Raw genomic sequence first — 20,323 nt, forward strand, 5'->3', positions numbered from 1 at the left:
AATTTTGTGGCCAAAAGCAGGCCTATTTTATTTACTAGTGACAGTTTTTATCTTTTATTTTTTATTTATTTATTCATGAAAGACACAGAGCGCGCGCGAGAGAGGCAGAGACACAGGCAGTGGGAGAAACAGGCTCCATGCAGGGAGCCTGATGTGGGACTCGATCCCGGGTCTCCAGGATCAGGCTCTGGGCTGAAGGTGGCACTAAACTGTTGAGCCACCCAGGCTTCCCAGTTTTTATCCTTTATTTATTTATTTATTTATTTATTTATTTATTTATTTATTTTCAGTTTTTATCCTTTAAAAAGAGTTTGTTGCATTCCCAATTCAATACAAGCAATGTTTATGACTTTTTTTAATTTTTATTTATTTATGAGTCATAGAGAGAGAGAGAGAGAGAGGCAGAGACATAGGCAGAGGGAGAAGCAGGCTCCATGCACCGGGAGCCCGACGTGGGATTTGATCCCGGGTCTCCAGGATCACGACCTGGGCCAAAGGCAGGCGCTAAACCGCTGCGCCACCCAGGGATTCCTGTTTATGACTTTTAAATAAGTACTCAGACATCTGCCTTTGGACTGATCAAATACCTGACTTTTAGATAACTGGAATATAAAGGGAATATATAGTTGGGAAGCAGTATGGCTGCCTTCAAGCTTGTGTTTAAAACTCTAACTTGGACTTCTGGATTTTGCAGGGAGCATACTCCCCTGCTAAGATTTTGCTAAGTACTGTGTTGTTTCCTCATATCAATTCAATAAGAAGTTCACTATTCCCATGAGTTTCCAGCATACCTCTAAGATGCATTATCTTATCTAGGATAAAATTCCTCATTAGAGAGAATGGTTCATCTAAAATATTGCTGGCATATGAATTCTAAAGAATTTATAAACTTTCTAATCAGTCTTACTATATGGGCACCAAATATGCTTATGTTCTCTCTAAGCATTTCCCTGAAAACTACAGTACCTAAATTCATGAGAGTAAAACACTCAGACCAGTCCAGCCTTAGTTTTACCTGGGGGAATCTGATAACCTCAACTAATATGTGAACCTTCAGGCTCACATAGGAGTTACTAACTTTAATAAAAGCAGAAGAATACATGCCACCTAGTTAGTCTTTGGGTTAAACTGTAAACAGAACCCTCGCTCGAGTATAATAAAAGTCCAGATCTGAGAGACACAGCCAAAGCTGGGTAAGAGGTGCTCCTCCAAGGAAAAATTCAAATATTTTTCTTCAGCTAGTACATAGTTCTGGCGGTTGCTACAGATACTTTACACAATCAGAAATGGCATTCCTCATATTATGTGGTCAAACTGATGTTTCATCCATCCAAACGTAAATCTAGTAATTTTAGCAGTGAGAACAAGTGGCATGGTCCTTGGTCTACGGTTAGGACAGTCTGTCCCATTCCTTTTTGTCATATACAGTCAATCCTAGTCATGGCAACAAGTATAATGAAAGAAGTTTGATTGCCCATCATGTTTCATTTTCATCTGCAAAGGTCTTTATTTTACTGGTCCATACTATAACAATCATTGCAATTGATTTCAGATAGGGAGCCATGTTCTAGCCATCACAATATTTCATGCTACATAAACAGAATAAAAAACTGTAGCCACAGAGAAGAATAAATACACAGCTGTGGTTTGCAGGGGTGGGGAGGTTGGGGTCACACGGAACAATTTTAAAGAGTTTCTGTTGTTTGACCCAAGCAACACATACTTGAAATCAGGCCACTACATTTTTAGCGCCGCCTTCAGCCCAGGGTGTGATCCTGGAGACCGGGCATCAAGTCCCACGTCGGGCTCCGTGGAACCTGCTTCTCCCTCTGCCTGTGTCTCAGCCTCTCTCTGTCTCTCATGAATAAATAAATAAATAAATAAAATCTTTAAAAAAACAAAACCTTACCCTTCTATCCAACAGAATGAGTAAGATTAATGCCTTCAGATTTCCACTGAGCAAAAAGTATGTTTATATATATCCTATCCCATTAGTTTTTCTTTTAATTCATCAGTATTGCTCAGTTAAAAAACACATTTAAAAAAATCTTTTCCATTATTTTTTCAACCCATGGTCAGTTGATTGACCTGCAGAAATGAGTTCAAATGTGAATTATCTATTCTAAAGCACTTTTTCACACCATTTGTAGAACTTATAGTCAGTGTCTCTCCCACATTAGACTCTGAGTTTTATAGGGCAAAGCTGTATCTTTCTTACGTTTTAATTCTCTCAGCTTCTGGTATAGTATTTGCTACATATTAGACACTGAACACATTCATTCAGAAACCACAGAAACTACATATGCTTTATTAAGTGGAAAAGGAGTAATTATTTAGACATATTAATTAATTAATTATGACATATTAATTAAAATTAATTAATTTTATGTGCCTAAGTACATAGGCACATAAAAACTTGAAAAGCTGAGGAAGAGTTCTGGACTGGGTATTCTAGGGAAACTATAAACTCTGAGAACTTATTCTTCTTACTGGTTACTACAGTTCAGGTGGCACCATTCTTGAAACTGAAAAGCACTGAACTTTTCTCCAAGAGAAATAGCAAAGAAATGTATTTCAATTCCTGTTCTAATCCCAGTGAACCAGTGATGGCTGCATGAAGCTCTGATTTTGATAAAGCTTCACAGAACTAGAGACATATGCCATAAACAAGAGACGGAGAAACTGATGGTGAAAAGGGCATGTATGATCTATACTTGCAATCCCTGCTCTGAAAAAAATGTGGCATGAATTCAGAAGAAAGAAAACTTGTCGAGTACTCTGATAAACTATCTTCAAGGACTGTAAGAACCTGATGATACAATTTTGAGTTTATAACTAAATTTTGTTGGCTCTTAGATGGTATATCTTTCTAGAGAGTAAGACTATTTTTTTAATCTGATATAACCTCTGCGAACAATTGCTGAAATCAGGTTTCAGTTTTATTCTTTATTTTTTTAAAAGATTTTATTTATTTATGCATGAGAGACACAGAGAGAAAGGCAGAGACACAGGCAGAGAGAGGAGAAGCAGGCTCCATGCAGGGAGCCTGATGTGGGACTCGATCCCAGGACTCCAGGATCATGCCCTGAGCCAAAGGCAGATGCTCAACCACTGAGCCACCCAGGCGTCCCAGTTTTATCCTTTAGAAAACCAAAGTATGCTGTGCAGAAGCATTCTTAGAGAACATAAAATACAAATTACCATTTCATTAAGTAGCACACAATGAATCAACTCTATACATCCTTAACACTGTATTTTAATAACAAATGAGATTTCTAATACAGTAAAGAAGTTTTAAAGTGCCTGACTAATGTAACAAAAATAGAAACCAAATCAAAGTCCAAAAGTGAACATGAAACAAGAATATCTTAACCAAATGATGCTTATTACTGGTGCTTTTTATAAGTAACTATTCATAATTTGTAAAAAAAGACAGAAAGCAAGCACTTAGTAAATCCCCTCATTTTATCTAACCTCATTATTCAAAGGTAATTATTAAGCTGCCAAAAATATATTTAGTGAATATATATTTTTAAAATATTTTATTTATTTGAAAGAGCGAGCATAAGAGTATAGACAGAGAAAGGGAGAAGGAGACTCCTTGCTGATCAGGGAGTGCAATCTGGGACTCGATCCCAGGATCCTGGGATCATGACTAGAGCCAAAGGTAGACACTTAACTGAGCCACCCAAGTGCCCCTCTAATGAATGTTTTATTTCATATATTACTAAGTAACATCTGAAAATAAATTTTCATATTTATTGCCCTGGATTATTTTAAATATTTTATTTATTTGAGAGAGAGGGTGCACATGTGCATGGGCAGGGGAAGGAGCAGAGGGAGAGGGAGAGAGAGTCTGAAGCAGACCCTGTGCTGAGGCTAGAGACTGACACAGGGCTTGATCCCACAACCTTGAGATAATGATCTGAAGAGTCAGATGCTTAATGGACTGAACCACTCAAGCACCATGCCATAGGTTATTTTAATTAGCAGTTGTTTCACTGTATAACTACAAGGATTTTTAGATTAATTTAAATAATATAGAGCTTTTAAAAATTCACACTGAAAACACTTACATTAAAAAAGATAGCTTTAAAAAAAAAAAAAAAGATAGCTTTTGGGATCCCTGGGTGGCGCAGCGGTTTAGCGCCTGCCTTTGGCCCAGGGCGTGATCCTGGAGACCCAGGATCGAATCCCACGTCAGGCTCCCGGTGCATGGAGCCTGCTTCTCCCTCTGCCTGTGTCTCTGCCTCTCTCTCTCTCTATCATAAATAAATAAAAATTAAAAAAAAAACAAAAAAGATAGCTTTTCTGTTTAAGTATTATTTTCAATCATATGCTTTGAAAGAGGTATTAGTCTTAAAACAACAAAAAAAGTCATAAGAAAAAATAATCAATAAGCTCAATCACTAGCAGTTAGCATTTTATTGGTTCCTGGTGGGGAAAATTACACCCACCTGGAAAAAGAGCGAGCTTTATGCTATTGACGTAAAATTTCACAATGTTAACTGTTCTGTTCATCAATGGATATAAAAGCAAGAAACCAAAGATAAAGGAGCTAGAGCTTTCTTCACCATGCTAAGACATGGAGATTAGTAATGGGAGAACAGGGAGAACGTTAAGCCCTAATAATGACATTTGTGTTAGGCTAAAATATTTAGAGCTACCAGCAGGGAGAACGTTAAGCCCTAATAATGACATTTGTGTTAGGCTAAAATATTTAGAGCTACCAGCTAGATAGGAAAAGGAACTGGGCACAGAGCTCACCTGAGATCCTGCATAGCTCAAACACCAGCTCCAAAAGAAGAATGAAAGTAGTTTAATGTCCCTCCATTAAGCCCATACCAGCTATAGTCTATAACCAAGGCACCACTTCCCACTTTGGGCAGTTATAACTGAATTACATAGAGATCTTAAGAAGAGTTCAACTACCAACAGTAGTGCTCTATTAACTTGATCCCATAAAAGTACAAGATTTTATTTTTTATTTATTTATTTTTTTAAAGTACAAGATTTTATAACAAATATCAAGAGCTGGAAAAAGAAAACAATAAACACTACTGTATTAATGCATGATTTAAAACGTCTTAAAATCTCTCATTTGAATTTCCATAAATAAAATGAAATTTCTTTCCTGGACAAAGAAATAGGACTTTAAAAAGATGATAAGCTTAACCAAACAAAGTACAAACTGAATTTTTCTAGAATGTCTGAATTAGCTAATGGCTCAACATAACAATTTCACTTAAATTCAAAATTTCAATTTTGTAGCTTTTCCATGATGCATGGAATTCAAATGTGAAATGTATAATTCTAAAATTCATTCCATATTCCACTTTAAGTCAATTATCATTAAGATAATTATCATTATCTTCACCAAAAAGGCAGTAAAAACAATTTCTATTTTTGATGTCATTTAACAGTTGGAAATAAAATCACAGGGATTTCTGCATGAAAATGGCTAAACCTGTGGTGGTATAAATACATCAAGGGCTAATGAGTCTTTCAGATACTGTAGATGATGGCCAGCCCCCATACTGCATTTCAGTTTCCCCTTCAGTCTATCAACCTCTGAAGAATTGCAAGACATGAGCTAGACAGAGAAATGAAATAAGGAAATATGGAAAAATTTGCCAGGATGCAGAGTGGGGTTCATTAAGACTTGAAGGAAGCCAGATGAAAAGCATTTCTTGGCTTGTCAAGAAAGCACACTTTTTTTTTTTTTAACAATTGCTTTTTGTTGGAGCAAATCTTCTCACTCCAATAGTTTCTCATATAGAGAAGAAATCTCTATGAGGTAAAGTGTTAGATGCCTGGAAGTGATGCACAAGGCATCAAGGCAAACCTGGAACTTAAGTGTGCTTCAGAATTATTTAGAGGGCTTGTTAAAAATATATTATTGCTGGTTCCCACTCTCAAATTTTTCTGATTCAATAGATCTGGAGTCCAAGAATTTGTACTGCTAATAAATTCTCAGCTAAGGCTAATCCTGCTGTCCTATGGAACCACTAATTTAGAAGAAATATGTTAGAATTAAAATGAAAGTAAGCTTTGGCCATTTCTAAAAGTTGTTACTATATTTCATTCCCACTAGACTGTAAACTCTTTGAGAAGACCTGTAGTTGAATCATCTCTGTATATTTCAAAAGATTTGACACTAAATGTCTAGAATATACTTATCAATGCTTCATTCTGACTCTGTTGATGTGAATATAAATTACTGCTTTGAAAGAAACAAATGGAAATCGAAGCAGGAACTTGCACAGATATTGTACACCCATATTCATAGCAGTATTATTCACAAAAGTCAAAATGTGGAAGCAATCCAAGCATCCATCAACAAATGAATAAACAAAATGTGGCACATCCATACAATGGAATACTATTCGGTCTTAAAAAGGACACACTCTACAATGTGATGAACCTAGAAGACACTATGCTAAGTGAAATAATTCAGTCACAAAAGGACAAATATCTTTAATCCCACTTATATGAGGTACCTAGAGAAGTCAAATTCAAAGAGACAGAAAATAGGATAACAGTTGCAAAGGGCTGGGAAATAGGAAGTTATTGTTTAATGGGCAGAGTTTCCGTTGAGAAAGATGAAAAAGTCTAAATATTCATGGTGGTGATGATTGCACAACGTTAATCATCAATGTACTTAATACCAGAGTACACTTAAAAATGGTAAATTTTTTATTACATTTCTTTTTTTGTTACATGTATTTTACCTCAATAAAAACACAAACCTGAGTGTAACATCCTTTCACAAGCCCCCTCCAGTAGTGCTTTTAGCTAAGATGTTGGTTTTTAATTTGCATACCTGAATAATGTTATAATTTCAATACAACTTGACATGTGATGCAAAATGCGGATTTGGTAATCATGGAGCTGCTGCTACACAATGTATCAGTTAACAAGCATCATCATGTACTGGTTAAGAAGCACAGGCTCAGGGCAGAACTTGGAGATGGATCTGAATCCCAGCCTCGCCATTTGATCTGTTCAGGGTCACACGGAATTTACACTGTGTTTTAGTTTCCTCGTATGTAGAAGTGGAATAATCAGAGTATCTATTTTTATTTTTTAAAAAGATTTTATTTATTTCTGCGAGACAGAGAGAGAGAGAGAGAGAGGCGCAGAGACACAGGCAGAGGTTTGAGAAGCGGGATCCATGCAGGAAGCCCGATGTGGGACTTGATCCTGGAACTCAGGATCATGCCCTGGGCTGAAAGCAGGCGCTAAACCGCTGGGCCACCAGGGATCCCCCCAGAGTATTTATTGCAAAGGACATATGAAGCAATATTCATATGAACAGTTCCTGATGCACAGTAAGTACCACATATGTGTGAACTACCATTATTGTATAGTACAGACTAGAATTTGCTGTGTGGGGCACTATTTCTCAAAGTACAGTCTTTCTCAAAGTGCATCAAAATCATGGGAGTACCTTGTTAAAATGTAGACCTCTAGATCTCAAATCTTCTGAAGCAGCATCTTTGGATAGGTGCCACTGTATAAAACCTGCTACTGCAAAGGGGGAGAACTGGAGTGGGAATGAGATACATCTGGATTCAGATAAAGTAACCAGAGGACTCCCAGGAACAAAGAACCAGGAGCAGTGGTCAGAGGACATTTCCCCAGCTTTCTAGACAATAAGAATCACAGAAAATTCTGATTCAATAGGTATGTACCCTTTCTGAAAATGTCCCAAATGAACCTTACCAAAGAAATTTGGCAAACACTGACCTAGAGATTCCCACAGATTTTTAGTATTCCCTAATTCTGCTTTAAATTCAAGATTTGGTGAGGGCCCATGCTCTACAAGTGCAAAGTACCAAACGAATTTGTTCACTCAAAAACACTTTGGCATTACAGTGCAGTAGGTCACAAAAGAAGTGGTGATCCTGTTCTCTCCCCATAAGGAACTTGCTGAGGAATGAGCTGTAAAAGCCATACTTTATTATTATCTGGAATTGCAAATTGTGAAGCATGTCATGTACTTGAAAGTTGATCTAGAGTAATGGTTGTCAAGAATGTGGTCCCTAAATTCAGTGCATCAGCATCAAATTGTTAACAATCTAAACTATCAGGCCTTACCCTAAAGCTCCGGGAGCAGAGCCCAGTAATCTGTAGTTTAGTAGCCTTCTAGGTGATTCTGACGTTCGCTCAAGTTTGGGAACCACTGACCAAGCAAAAGGAATCTCCTTCAACACTTTCTCCACCATAAAGTCAATGAATACTTCCAGTATTCTGCTTCCTTCCCAGTCCATTAATCTCTCCCCTCCCCACCCCACATTCAATTAACCAATTCCCAAAAACAATGTACACATTTCAAAAACAACATAAAACTTTATTAAGAACATCTTATATTATCATCAGATACAGCCAAAGAAAAAGGGGTAAATAAACAGGGAAACTTCATCTTCCCATGTGCTATTGCCACCTCAGAACAGACTCGTGTGCGAATGGCTGGAATTACAGATGGCAACAAATGCTCTGTATAAATAAATTCAGTAACACAATGCTCCCTTTCTATACAGAGAAGAACTGGGTTTACACTTTAAAAAGCTTTGATATAGTGCAACAACTATGAAACAAGACTACATCTTTAGGAGCTATTTCTTAATAGAATACAAAGCAGTTTTGTAGCTTTATGTTATTTCATATAATACAAATTTTTAGAATGGAAAATTCAGAAAGGACATTCTAACTTTCCCAATTAATTTGTACTTTTGAATTTTTTTCTTTCTAAAGATTTCTCAGAGTCAGTTCAATAACTATACTCTAATAGAGAATCTGCTCATCTACAGTGACAACTGACAACCTAGTTTTGTTCTTTTAATTCTGCAAATCAAGATAACCAGGTCATCCAAGCTTTTGCTGATTCTGAAGGAATTCTTATAGAAAAACCCTGATTCAGAGTGCATGTGAGAAGAGGTACCAAAATAGCTGCATCTGGACTGGTTTTCCTAGAGAGGGAGGTTGGCTATTGAGCACAGCTGATTTTCTCAGACTCCCGGGTTCCCCCAGGTGGTTCTTTTACTTACTGTAGTGACGGAAGGAGCAGAGGGAACGTCAGGGAATCTGTTCAAATTGCCACTCCAGACAGCTCTCTGCACTGTTTGTGGAGAAAAGAGTGATGGTATCCATTCAAACCACAGTACCCCTACTGCAAGTGTGGTGACATGCTTTTCTCTTCAGGGGCCAGGCCAAACTGCACTCAAAGATGCATGATTTGCCTCATGTACATACACAGCGGAGAAAATGCTCATGATTTAGAATTTGGTATTATAGTACCCCATCTTACCCTATTTCTTGAGAACATGTAAGTCTACCTGTTAGAAAGGAAGACTATTCACTGCTAAGGCTTACCATGTTAACTATCATAAGGCTGAAAAAAATAACTTCTAAACCAGACCATGTCATTTGTGTTTACAGTTAGTGAATTAACCAACAGCTAAAGGTTTGTGGAGGATTTGGTCAAAGGGTGGGACTGGGGGTAGGATTCAGGTTGAGTACTATCACTTATCACAAATTGCATCAAGCTCTTTAAAAAAATAATGCATTTTTATCATAAATATTTAGAACAGATACTGGCAATAAAATCAGTATCTAAGAAGTCTGTCTTAAATGGTGAAAATATTTCAACAAACTTCTAATAATTCAAATCTTCCCAGGAGTACATAGTTTATAAATTAGTTTTAAATGGAAAAAATATATTTTGAATGGATAAATCACCACTTTAGCAGATCATAAATAAGATCAAGACACTGAAAATAAATTAATATACAAGTTTTTGTTTTCACTTTAACAAGAAAAACTAACTTACATGGTATACTTTTATAACAGGTATAACTAGGTTTTTATAATTGTGCATTGGTTACCCCACCACCCCCATGCTGAATCTTCTTCTCACATATCCTACACCTAGGGACAGAGGTACACAAGACAGACAGACACCCCAATGTATGAGTCTGGCTGCTGCACACCATTTTCTTAGTTAGAGTGATGTTACAAATGCTGGTCAGGATCTATTAGTAATTTGTCAAACACATTACAAGTTAAGTACATTCATGGTTAAGTGGATTAGATTCCCAGGTGAGCTTTCTGTGGTAGTGTTTACAGGGAAACTAATTACTATTGTTTCTGTGAGAAAATGTGCCCAGAGTCCCAAAAGTTGACTAAAAGACTTTGGAATATAAGCCATATATAGATGGGGACTACTAAAATGTGTCTATGTTTTGGAGAGGTCAAAGTGTTAAAAGCACTGTTTCCAGAACTACTGGGTACTGAAAATAAGTATTTGCCTTTTCCTTCACATATAAATTAATTTTAACTATAATTTCTAATATTTAGAACAAAAGAGTGAAGCTATTCAGACTAGTAAGACATTAACTGGCTTATGGGATTTAAAAGATGTTTGTTTTATTGACTACCTAGTTTGAATCTGCTTACAAGGAAAAGAAAAATGTCTAATATGTAATGAGTGAAAATAATGTTTATCCTAAGTCATTATTGAGTATAAATCCACAGCTTAACAATGTGATTTAAAAAGAAAGCAGGAGAGCATGCAACTGCTCTAACACACAGGGTTAGAAATAAAAGGTAAAAGTACATTTGTTTTGGTAATTCTAAATATACAAATATAGTATTTGCCAGATCTACCCTGTAGTGTAGCACTGCTTAATTTCCAAATATACAGTCATTCAAAAACCTTAAGGAAACATTAAAAATGTTCCAGGCTACTTTACTGAACTTCAAGGAATATTGTGTTGAGATTTTAGAGCTAAAAATACTATGGTTTTTAAAGTTAAACGGCTAAATAGTAAAAGTTATCATTATTTTGTTTCTTTTAATCCCCTAGATGGCTTTATGTTAAAGGGATCTATTGTGTTAAAAGGAGACTGATTTGAAAATAGCAATCAGTTCCAGAATTAAAGTTGTCCTCTTGGTAGAAGGTCAAATTTTACAACATTTCCAAAGCATTTTCATATTAACCTACTCAAATAATTCTAAACCATTTGATCAAGGGGGTCCCTATTTAACACTCCTTTTATTCTACACTGGCAGCTGGAATGGAACCCCGACAGTACTATTGTGGAAAAGTTCCCTAAACTTTAATCTGAGCCTTACTTTTGTGTTAAATTACTGACCTCTAGAAAATAAGGAATCAAAAGCTTTAAGAGGCACAGAACTGATATTTTGGTCAGGAAGAAGGGTGAAGATTAAGTTGGAACATTTAGTCACTCCTACAATCAAGTCCTAACTATACCATAATAAAGTCTCTACCAACTCTTGATTAATTCTCACCCTTTAGGAATTACATACTTTACAGTGATTAGATACTGAAGAAAATAAAGAAAAATATTTGAAAATACATGAAGAAATAGAAACATGGAATTTCTCACAAGGCCTTGAATCAAAAAAATTTACAAAAAGATCTTTTGAAAATAATCACTATTTCTAGGCTTATTAATACACAGAGATCACTTTGTTTAAACTAAGTCATGTTAACTTACCAATAAAATAGTAAACAAACCAACATTTTAAACAATTTTTATAAATTACTTTTCACTTCTTTTTCTTAGTCATTCTCTCAACCATATACAAAAATAACGCTACAGGACTGTCCACCTAACCTGTCTCCATCTCTTGCAAAGTCCTGGGCCCTGGAAAGAGACTGGTCATCAATCTTCACTGTAGATGTCCCCTGCAAAGGGCAGGTGCATGTGGCTTCCAGTAACATTGGGCAATCGGGATAAGTCTGGCAGGCTCTGGATCCGGGACCTGAGTTCTTTGCGTACCAGGGAAACTCTGGCTAACTTCCGCTTGTATTCCTGTAAATCAAACCACTTTCATTAGCATTCTGAGAGTTGAGAGAAGAGCTATCTAACTAATACTCTGCATATAATCTGGTATTACACTCAGTTAATGCTGAATAAAAAAGGATGATTACAACGTTAGCTTTAGGATCAAAAAGGGACTTTGGAAATACACTACTAGGATAAACTATTATTATGAAAAAACCACAAACCACAATCTTTTCTTTTCTTTTCTTTTTGAGATACAGAGAATGTGAGCACAAGTTGGGGGGGGGGGAGTGTAAAAATTTTAAGCAGGCTCCATACTGACTTGGGGCTCAATCTCACAACCCTGAGATGGTGACATGAGGGGAAATCAAGAGTCAGATGCTTAGCTTGACTGAGCCAGCCAGGTGCCCAAGAAGCCACAATTTTAAACAGTTGTTGTTACACATCTGTGAAAAGAAGACTAACATATTAATATTCCAACCTCAACATGTAAGATTTCCAAGTGTCCTTGAGCTTAGATAAGAAAAATTATGTATTTGTTTTCACAAACCTAAACTCAAATTTAGCCTTTTTTTTTTTTTTTTTAAAGATTTTTATTTATTTATTCATGAAAGACACAGAGAGAGGCAGAGACACAGGCAGAGGGAGAAGCAGGCCCCACACAGGGAGCCCGATGCAGGACTCGATCCTGGGACTCCAGGATTGCGCCCTGGGCCAAAGGCAGGCACCAAACCACTGAGCCACCTAGCCTTGTTTTCAATTGTGAATGGTGGCAACACATCACAGGAGTATTATTAGTACCTGTGAGTTTGTCTCCAATAGAAACAAGTTGCTATAATATTACAAGTTTTTAAAGCTATCTTGAAATACTGTTTACATTTGTTACAACTTTGAAATTACAGTAGTTATTAGACCAACCACTAAATGTTATTTAATGTGTCAATAAAGATTCATATATTATTGTACAAATTTGATTATGTCAACAACTGTATTTTAATATAATTTGTTTTCTTTGTAATGCCATGCATTTTACTTTCTACATTAAAATACTGAACTTGAAAAAAAATTAAAAAAAAAAATACTGAACTTGAAGGGCACCTAGGGGCTCAGTCACATTAGGTGCCTTTGGCTCAGGTCATGATCCCGGAGTCCTGGAATCAAGCTGGGAGCCTGCTTCCCCCCCTCCCTCTGCCGCTCCTCCTGCTTGTGCTGTCAAATAAATAAAATCTTAAAAAAATAAGATACTGAACTTGAGAAGGGGTCCAAACACCAGACTACCAAACAATTTCAACGGCCCAAAAAAGGTTAGGAAACCCTGCTAACAGTGGTCCAAAGACTCAGAGACTGGAAACCAATCAAGATCATTTGGCTTAGAGGGAAACAGCCCATTCTCTACACTGGGAATATCTCCTTTTAACTGGTTTCCAGAATTCAACATGGAGAGAGGATTCCTCTATGCTCGATCACCTAGGGGAGGGGAGATGTGAAAGAGGGAATTTATTTATTTATTTATTTATTTATTTATTTATTTATTTATTTATTTATTTATTTATTTATTTTAGAAAGAGGGAATTTAGAAAATGGGTATTTTTCCTTCTAGAAAAGCCTAGAACCTTCTCCTTCCCTCTAACCATTTGTCTCACAAATAAGACAGAAAAGGTAATTGATAAGCTTTCTTTTAGGTAGAAGGTCTAACTATCAAAAGCCCTTCTTCTTTGGTGTTCTCAATTCTGTACAGAGTCAGCTAAGGAATTTTTGAAGGAACAGATTTTTCAAGAGAACTTCAGTCCTACTACCTATTAATTAAATGAGAATAATCTCTGGAAGTGGGTCCAAAGTTCATGGATTTTGTAAAGTTCCCAAAAGGATGCTAATACATAAAGTTGTAAGCCACTTCTTTAGTTTTTCTGCCTAAATGAAATCAACTAGTAAGGTTTCTTTGTATGACTGAGCCTTCTCCCTTAAAGAATAACCACACAAGGGGAAAGGGATTTATAACAATTACTAAACCTCAACTGCTCTAAGGGAATGGGGAACAGGAGCATTCTGAAGTACAGGGAACTGGGCAGAGTAGCAGGCAAAGCAGGCAAGGCTGAAGGCTGGAAAAGTTCAAGGATAGCTTTGGGCACATAAGAGGTAGGTGTCAATTCTTGCCGTATCTACATGTCCCTGCATTTCTAATTTATCATGAAGATCAAGATGGAGTATAAGAATTTAATAGAAATCTAGAATTTCAAGGTATGAATTTTCCTCTTCCCTTATCCCCTTCACAAGTGATACACACTGGAACACCAATTAAGTTTCAGCATAGTAGCTCAGAGCGGCATACAAAAGATTAGCACCAGAATATTTCACATTCTAGATGCATACCTCTCAGTAAGATCTCATTACACATGTCCACATTTAGCAGTTTCTTCCTCAAAACACACTGGTATGGGGCAGACAACTTCTCTCCATCTGTCCCACTGTTCTTAGATAAATCATTTTTGAATAAATACATAAAGCAGTCTGGGGCCAGCATGATATATTCAGATGTTGTTCAAACATACTCAAAAGCAATTATTCTCTGCTAGAAAATATGTGGGGGTTTTTTGTCTTTTTTTTTTTTTTTTTTTTTAGAAAATATGTTTTGAGAAATGTCATGTCCCTTTAGCGGTCATTACTGCTCACCCTAATTTCCAGTTTCTAGCATCCAGTAGGTTGTTCTTCAATTAAGATTTAATTCAAATGATATTGGCAACTACAAGCTTTCAGCTAATTGGTGTATATAAACAAAAGCTGCCATTTACTCAATGTCCATGATATGCCAGGCATTAAAATATGAACTCATGGGGCAGCCCGGGTGGCTCAGTGGTTTAGCGCCATCTTGAGCCCAGGGCCTGATCCTGGAGACCCCGAATTGAGTCCCATGTCAGGCTCCCTGAATAGAGCCTGCTTCTCCCTCTGCCTGTGTCTCTGCCTCTGTCTGTCTGTCTGTCTGTCTCTGTGTGTCTCTCATGAATAAATAAAATCTTTAAAAAAATAAAAGAATAAAAATATTAACTCATTCAATCCTCTCAATAGTTCCATGTGAAAGAAGAGTTATTATCCTTCATGAGCATGTGAAATCATACTTCCCCAACTCAGAAACAAAAGTATGTAGTAGTCAAAGCTTTCTGCTATTGCCACAGGCAGGATCTCCTACCCAGAAGATTTAAAGAGCTGTGGCAAGTTGTCTGATGTGAGCCTGAAGAACTGGATGAAGCCTGGGAACTACTCGATAACACGAACCAGACCACAGCCCTGTTAGTTTTAAATTGCTTGATTAGGTGGTCTAGACAGAGGCTCCAAGGTTCCAGATTGGTTTCTTATGGCAACAATGCTTACAAGAGGATGCATTACTTTGATTTTGCTGTACAATAACAACAGTACTTCTCTCAGATCAGAATCACAGCACCATGAATGTACTCTCCTTTTTCACAGCCCTTTTAGAGAAATGCTATCACAGCAGTCCCTGGCATATGGCAAGTATATATTTATTAAAGCAATGGAGATATAGCATTAAACAAAACAGATAAGGTCTCCTGCCTCCACAAAGCTAACATTTCAGAAGGAAGGAGACCTAAAAAACATTTAAGTATTATTTTAGCTATAAATACAATAAAGAAAGTAAAATTGGGCAAAAGGAGAATAAGAGGGCATTAAAGATTCAAAATGTTGTTTCAGAACTACTGACCTAGAGGAGACTGACTTTCAGCATGATAGTGTGAGGAGTTCAACTGACCCACTCCCTGATGAAAACTATTTTAAAAAAACATACTAGCCATTTAAAGCCTCTGGAAATGATCTTAAAGGACATCTATTCCAAAAAAATCCATTAAGAAAGGCAAGCGTCTGTGGTATCAACCAAGATGTTCTCTCCCTTCCTACTCGAAGCTCAGCAAGGCAGACTCCCCTCAGACACCTGCAGCCAAGAACACAAGGATCACTCTGGCAGTTCCCAGTCAGAGGGCTTTCTTCCTGAGAAGGGCAAGGCATTGGCATTTATCATCCTATCCCCAGCTACCTGTTGCTAAGGTTGCCTCAGCATAGTGTAGTTAAGGGCCAAAGGGCTTTTGACTTGGCCCCCACTGGTAAAACAGAAGCTCTATCTTGGACGTGGCAAGTAAAGAATATTGTGGCGCTGAGAACCCTCGCCCCGACTCAGGAGGTGATAGGCCACAAAGGCAAAACTGAGATAATACAGGCTGCTGCACCCCTCCTCACTTACTAAAAGCTCAGCTCCTATACAGCAGGGGTAACACTCAGACAAAAATTTACATTGTCCCCATCCCTAGTTATAGACCCCTGACACAAAAGATTTTTGCCTGACAGAAGAAGCAGGCCATAAAACAGACAGAACCTAATTTCTTCACAAAGGAACTGATTTTAGTTAGAACAAAGCAAGGAAAAGTTCAAGCCTAATGGTAATGTCAAGAACAGTGGAGGCTATGGCGAAAGGCAATTAGGAGATTCATAATAGCTAAACTGTAGGCCAACTAGTTTGCAGGAGAGAAAAAGGGAAGACAGCTAGGAGGTGACCTCCAGATGTTAGAACAAATATCTAACACTGACCTCAGAAAGAAAATCAGTGATCTCAAAGAGGTATCTACACCCCATGTTCACTGCAGCATAATTCACAAAAGCCAAGATATGCCAACTGAGTTTCTGTCAACAGATGAAGGAATAAAGATGATGTAGTGCATATATATATATGCACACACACACACATATATATATAATTAATATTATTCAGCTGTAAGAAAAAAGATTAATTCTGGCATTTGCAAATGGACAAACCTAGAGGAGATTATGCTAAGTGAAATCAGTTGGAGAAGATCCCTGGGTGGCGCAGCGGTTTGGCGCCTGCCTTTGGCCCAGGGCGTGACCCTGGAGACCCGGGATCGAATCCCACGTCGGGCTCCCGGTGCATGGAGCCTGCTTCTCCCTCTGCCTGTGTCTCTGCCTCTCTCTCTCTCTCTGTGACTATCATGAATAAATAAATAAAATCTTTAAAAAAAAAAAAAAGAAATCAGTCGGAGAAAGATGAATAACTATGTAATCTCACTACATGTTGAATCAGAAAGAAAGAAAGGAAAGAACGAAAGAAAGAAAGAAAGAAAAGAAAAGAGAAAAGAGAAGAGAAGAGAAGAAAGAAAAAAAAAGAAAAGAAAAGAAAAGAGAAGAGAAAAGAAAAGAAAAGAAAGGAAGGAAGGAAGGGGGCACCTGGGTGGCTCAGCAGTTAAGTGTCTGCCTTTGGCTCAGGGCATGATCCTGGAGTCCCGGGATCGAGTCCTGCATCGAGCTCCCTACATGGAGCCTGCTTCTCCCTCTGTCTGTGTCTCTGCTTCTCTCTCTGTGTGTCTCTCATGAATAAATAAATAAAACCTTAAAAGAAAGAGAAAAGAAAGAAAAGAAAAGAAGAAAAGAGAAAAACTCATAGAAACAGAGTAGAGTGGTGGTTACCAAGAGTTGGGATGGCAGGGGGAGATGTGGAAATGCTGGTCAAAGGAAACCAGTATTCAGTTATAAGATGAATAAACTCTGGAGATCTAATGTAGAGCATGTTGACTATAGTTAATAAAATACTATGCTGTGCACTTGAAAATTGCTGAGAGGAAACCTAAGTGTTTTCATCATACAGACAACTATGTGACATGATAGATGTGTTAATTGCCCTAATTGTGGTTATCATTTCAACAAAGTAGACATAACAAATCATCACACTGTACAGTTTAAATATATACAATTTTATCTGTCCATTTTTAATTAGTAAAACTGAAAAAAACAAGTATCTCCTTCTTCAATTAGTAAACCAACCCCAACCTCGCCCCTAAAAAAACTCCACAAAAAAAAAACCTAAGCATGAAAGAGAAAATACAAATTGTGGATCCACTGGCACATATGCACTGAATCAGGAAAAGTCAAAGTGACAAAGTCAATCAACAGGCAAAGCCAATACTGGTTTTAAAAATCCCTCTCACAATCTTCTCATTCTTTTTAAACTAAACCTGCATTTTGCAAAAACAGCCTTTAAAAAATTTATTTTGTGTTTAAACTTAACTTTTTTTCCCTAAATGAATTTCTGTTCCAGCTCCAAAGAAAGGGAAGAACTTGAATTTTAAACTTTAAGATAAAAAGAATAAATAAATAAATAAATAAATAAATAAAGATTAAACATTTCCCCAGAGCAAACCCATTAAGAAATTAAGCCCCTTCTCTTAGCAATAAATACTGAGATGGGGATCCCTGGGTGGCGCAGCGGTTTGGCACCCGCCTTTGGCCCAGGGCGCGATCCTGGAGACCCGGGATTGAATCCCATGTCGGGCTCCCGGTGCATGGAGCCTGCTTCTCCCTCTGCCTATGTCTCTGCCTCTCTCTCTCTCTCTGTGTGTGTGATTATCATAAATAAATAAAAATTAAAAAATAAATAAATAAATAAATACTGAGATGATGTATACTGCTTTTACTGGAAATGTAAAAGCAGCAGGGAGTCTGCTGAAGATTGTCTCTCCTCCTCTCTCTGCCCAACCTCCACCTCAACCCCAGCTCACCCAGGGCTTATGCTGTCTCAAATAAATAAATAAATCTAAAAAAAAAAAGAAAAAAGAAAAAAAGACAACAAGTGCTGACAAATATGTGGAGAAACTGAAACCCTCACACATTGCTGGTGGAAATGTAGTCTGGCAGTTCCTAAAAAACCATACAGAGTTACCATATAACCCAGCAATTCTATTCATAGACATATACAAAAGAGAAATGAAAATGTATGCCAATGAATGTTCATAGTAATTCACAATAGGTGAAAAGTAGGAAAAATAATCCAAATATCCCTCAACTGATGAATAGAGAAACAAAACATGATACATTCTTACCATGTAATATTATTTGGCCATAAAAATAAACAAAGTATTGTTATATCCTATGACATGAAAGACCCCTGAAAATATGCTAAGTAAAAGAAGCTAGTTAAATAGACCATTTACTGTATGGTTCCATTTATATGAAATCTCCAGAAGAGCCAAATTTATAGAGACAGGAATGAGATTTGTGGTTGCTTAGGGCTTGGGGGTGGGATGAAGTGGAAATGGTTTAAGAGGTCTCCATTAGGGTGGATAAAAATAATCTAAAATTATAGATAGTAGTGATGGCTGCAAAATTCTGTTAATATATTTAAAAACTGGCTGACTGAATTAGTAGAGCATGAGACTCTTAATCTGGGGGTTATAAATTCAAGCCCCCTGTTGGGCACAGAGATTGCTTAAAAATAAAATCTTTTTAAAAAAACCCTGTACATTGTACATGGTATGTGAATTACATCTCAATAAACATATTAAAGGGAGGAAAAAAGGCTTTGTGAGTTAGTCTGAGAACCTCAGTGCCACAAATAGTATTGTTTATTTTTCTTTTTTTAAAAGATTTTACTTATTTCAGAGAGACAGAGAGAGAGAGAGAGAGAGAGAGACTGCACACATGGGGAGCAGCAGAGAGGGACAAGCAGAACATGGAGCCCAATGTGGGGCTTGATCTCATGACCCTAATATCATGACCTGAGCCAAAATAAAGAGTAGGATGCTTAACCGATTGACCCACGCTAGCACCCTCGAACAGAATTGTTTTTATAATGGGAAAGGGATTCCAAGTTCTGCTACTTTACAAGAAATTCACTTAAAAAAAAATTCAAGTGCAGTAAATGCCAAGCTTATACAATATAAATATTCTCCATCAAATTCCAACCTGACTTTTTGGAAAGACCAATCTGTTAATGCAAATATTACATAAAAACCAGTGATGAACATGAGCGATGGTCAAAAGGGTCAAACAAAAGCAATTCCACAGAAAATAAAGACATTGTTTATAATAACTACTTTCTATACATCTATAACTTATAACACCTATCAATTTATATACCAACATGTTAGATGCAGTGTGACAGTCTTTGGATTTTATTTTATTTTTTTATTTTTTTATTTTTTTGTCTTTGGATTTTAGATTCTAGTTCTTACTGTGTATTATTTTCATTTTTCCAACAAATGCATCATTCTGTTATTTGATATTGAATTTGAAGGTCTCAACTGATCTACTCGATACTTCATTTATTTTATTTTATTTTTTTTTAATTTTTATTTATTTATGATAGTCACAGAGAGAGAAAGAGAGAGAGGCAGAGACATAGGCAGAGGGAGAAGCAGGCTCCATGCACCGGAAGCCCGATGTGGGATTCGATCCCGGGTCTCCAGGATCGCGCCCTGGGCCAAAGGCAGGCGCCAAACCACTGCGCCACCCAGGGATCCCCTCGATACTTCATTTAAACATTTCTTGAGTATCTACTACAGAATGTACCCAGTCACTATGCTGGGAACACAAAGATGAATCATAATCCTTACCTAGAAGAACATGTAAACAAATGAATAATTACAATAAAGTATGATGTGTTCCATTAGAGGCAAAACCCACTTTCTATGACATACCAGAACTGCAGGATGGAGGAC

The 20,323-nt window shown here is 37.1% G+C and overlaps 1 protein-coding gene across 2 annotated transcripts in view; it reads right to left on the minus strand.

The window, feature by feature from the left end:
* Positions 1–8,332: 8,332 nt before the first annotated feature.
* Positions 8,333–20,323, minus strand: part of RPRD1A (regulation of nuclear pre-mRNA domain containing 1A) — an 81,673-nt gene continuing 69,682 nt past the window's right edge. For both annotated transcript variants that reach the window (XM_077900497.1, XM_077900495.1), the window contains one exon: positions 8,333–11,840. In XM_077900497.1, coding sequence (XP_077756623.1) covers positions 11,698–11,840 — 143 coding nt within the window. In that variant the 3' untranslated portion in view covers positions 8,333–11,697. The remainder of the gene's footprint in view (positions 11,841–20,323) is intronic.

The sequence above is a fragment of the Canis aureus genome, chromosome 6 (assembly GCF_053574225.1).
Source record: "Canis aureus isolate CA01 chromosome 6, VMU_Caureus_v.1.0, whole genome shotgun sequence".
Taxonomy (NCBI): Eukaryota; Metazoa; Chordata; class Mammalia; order Carnivora; family Canidae; genus Canis; species Canis aureus.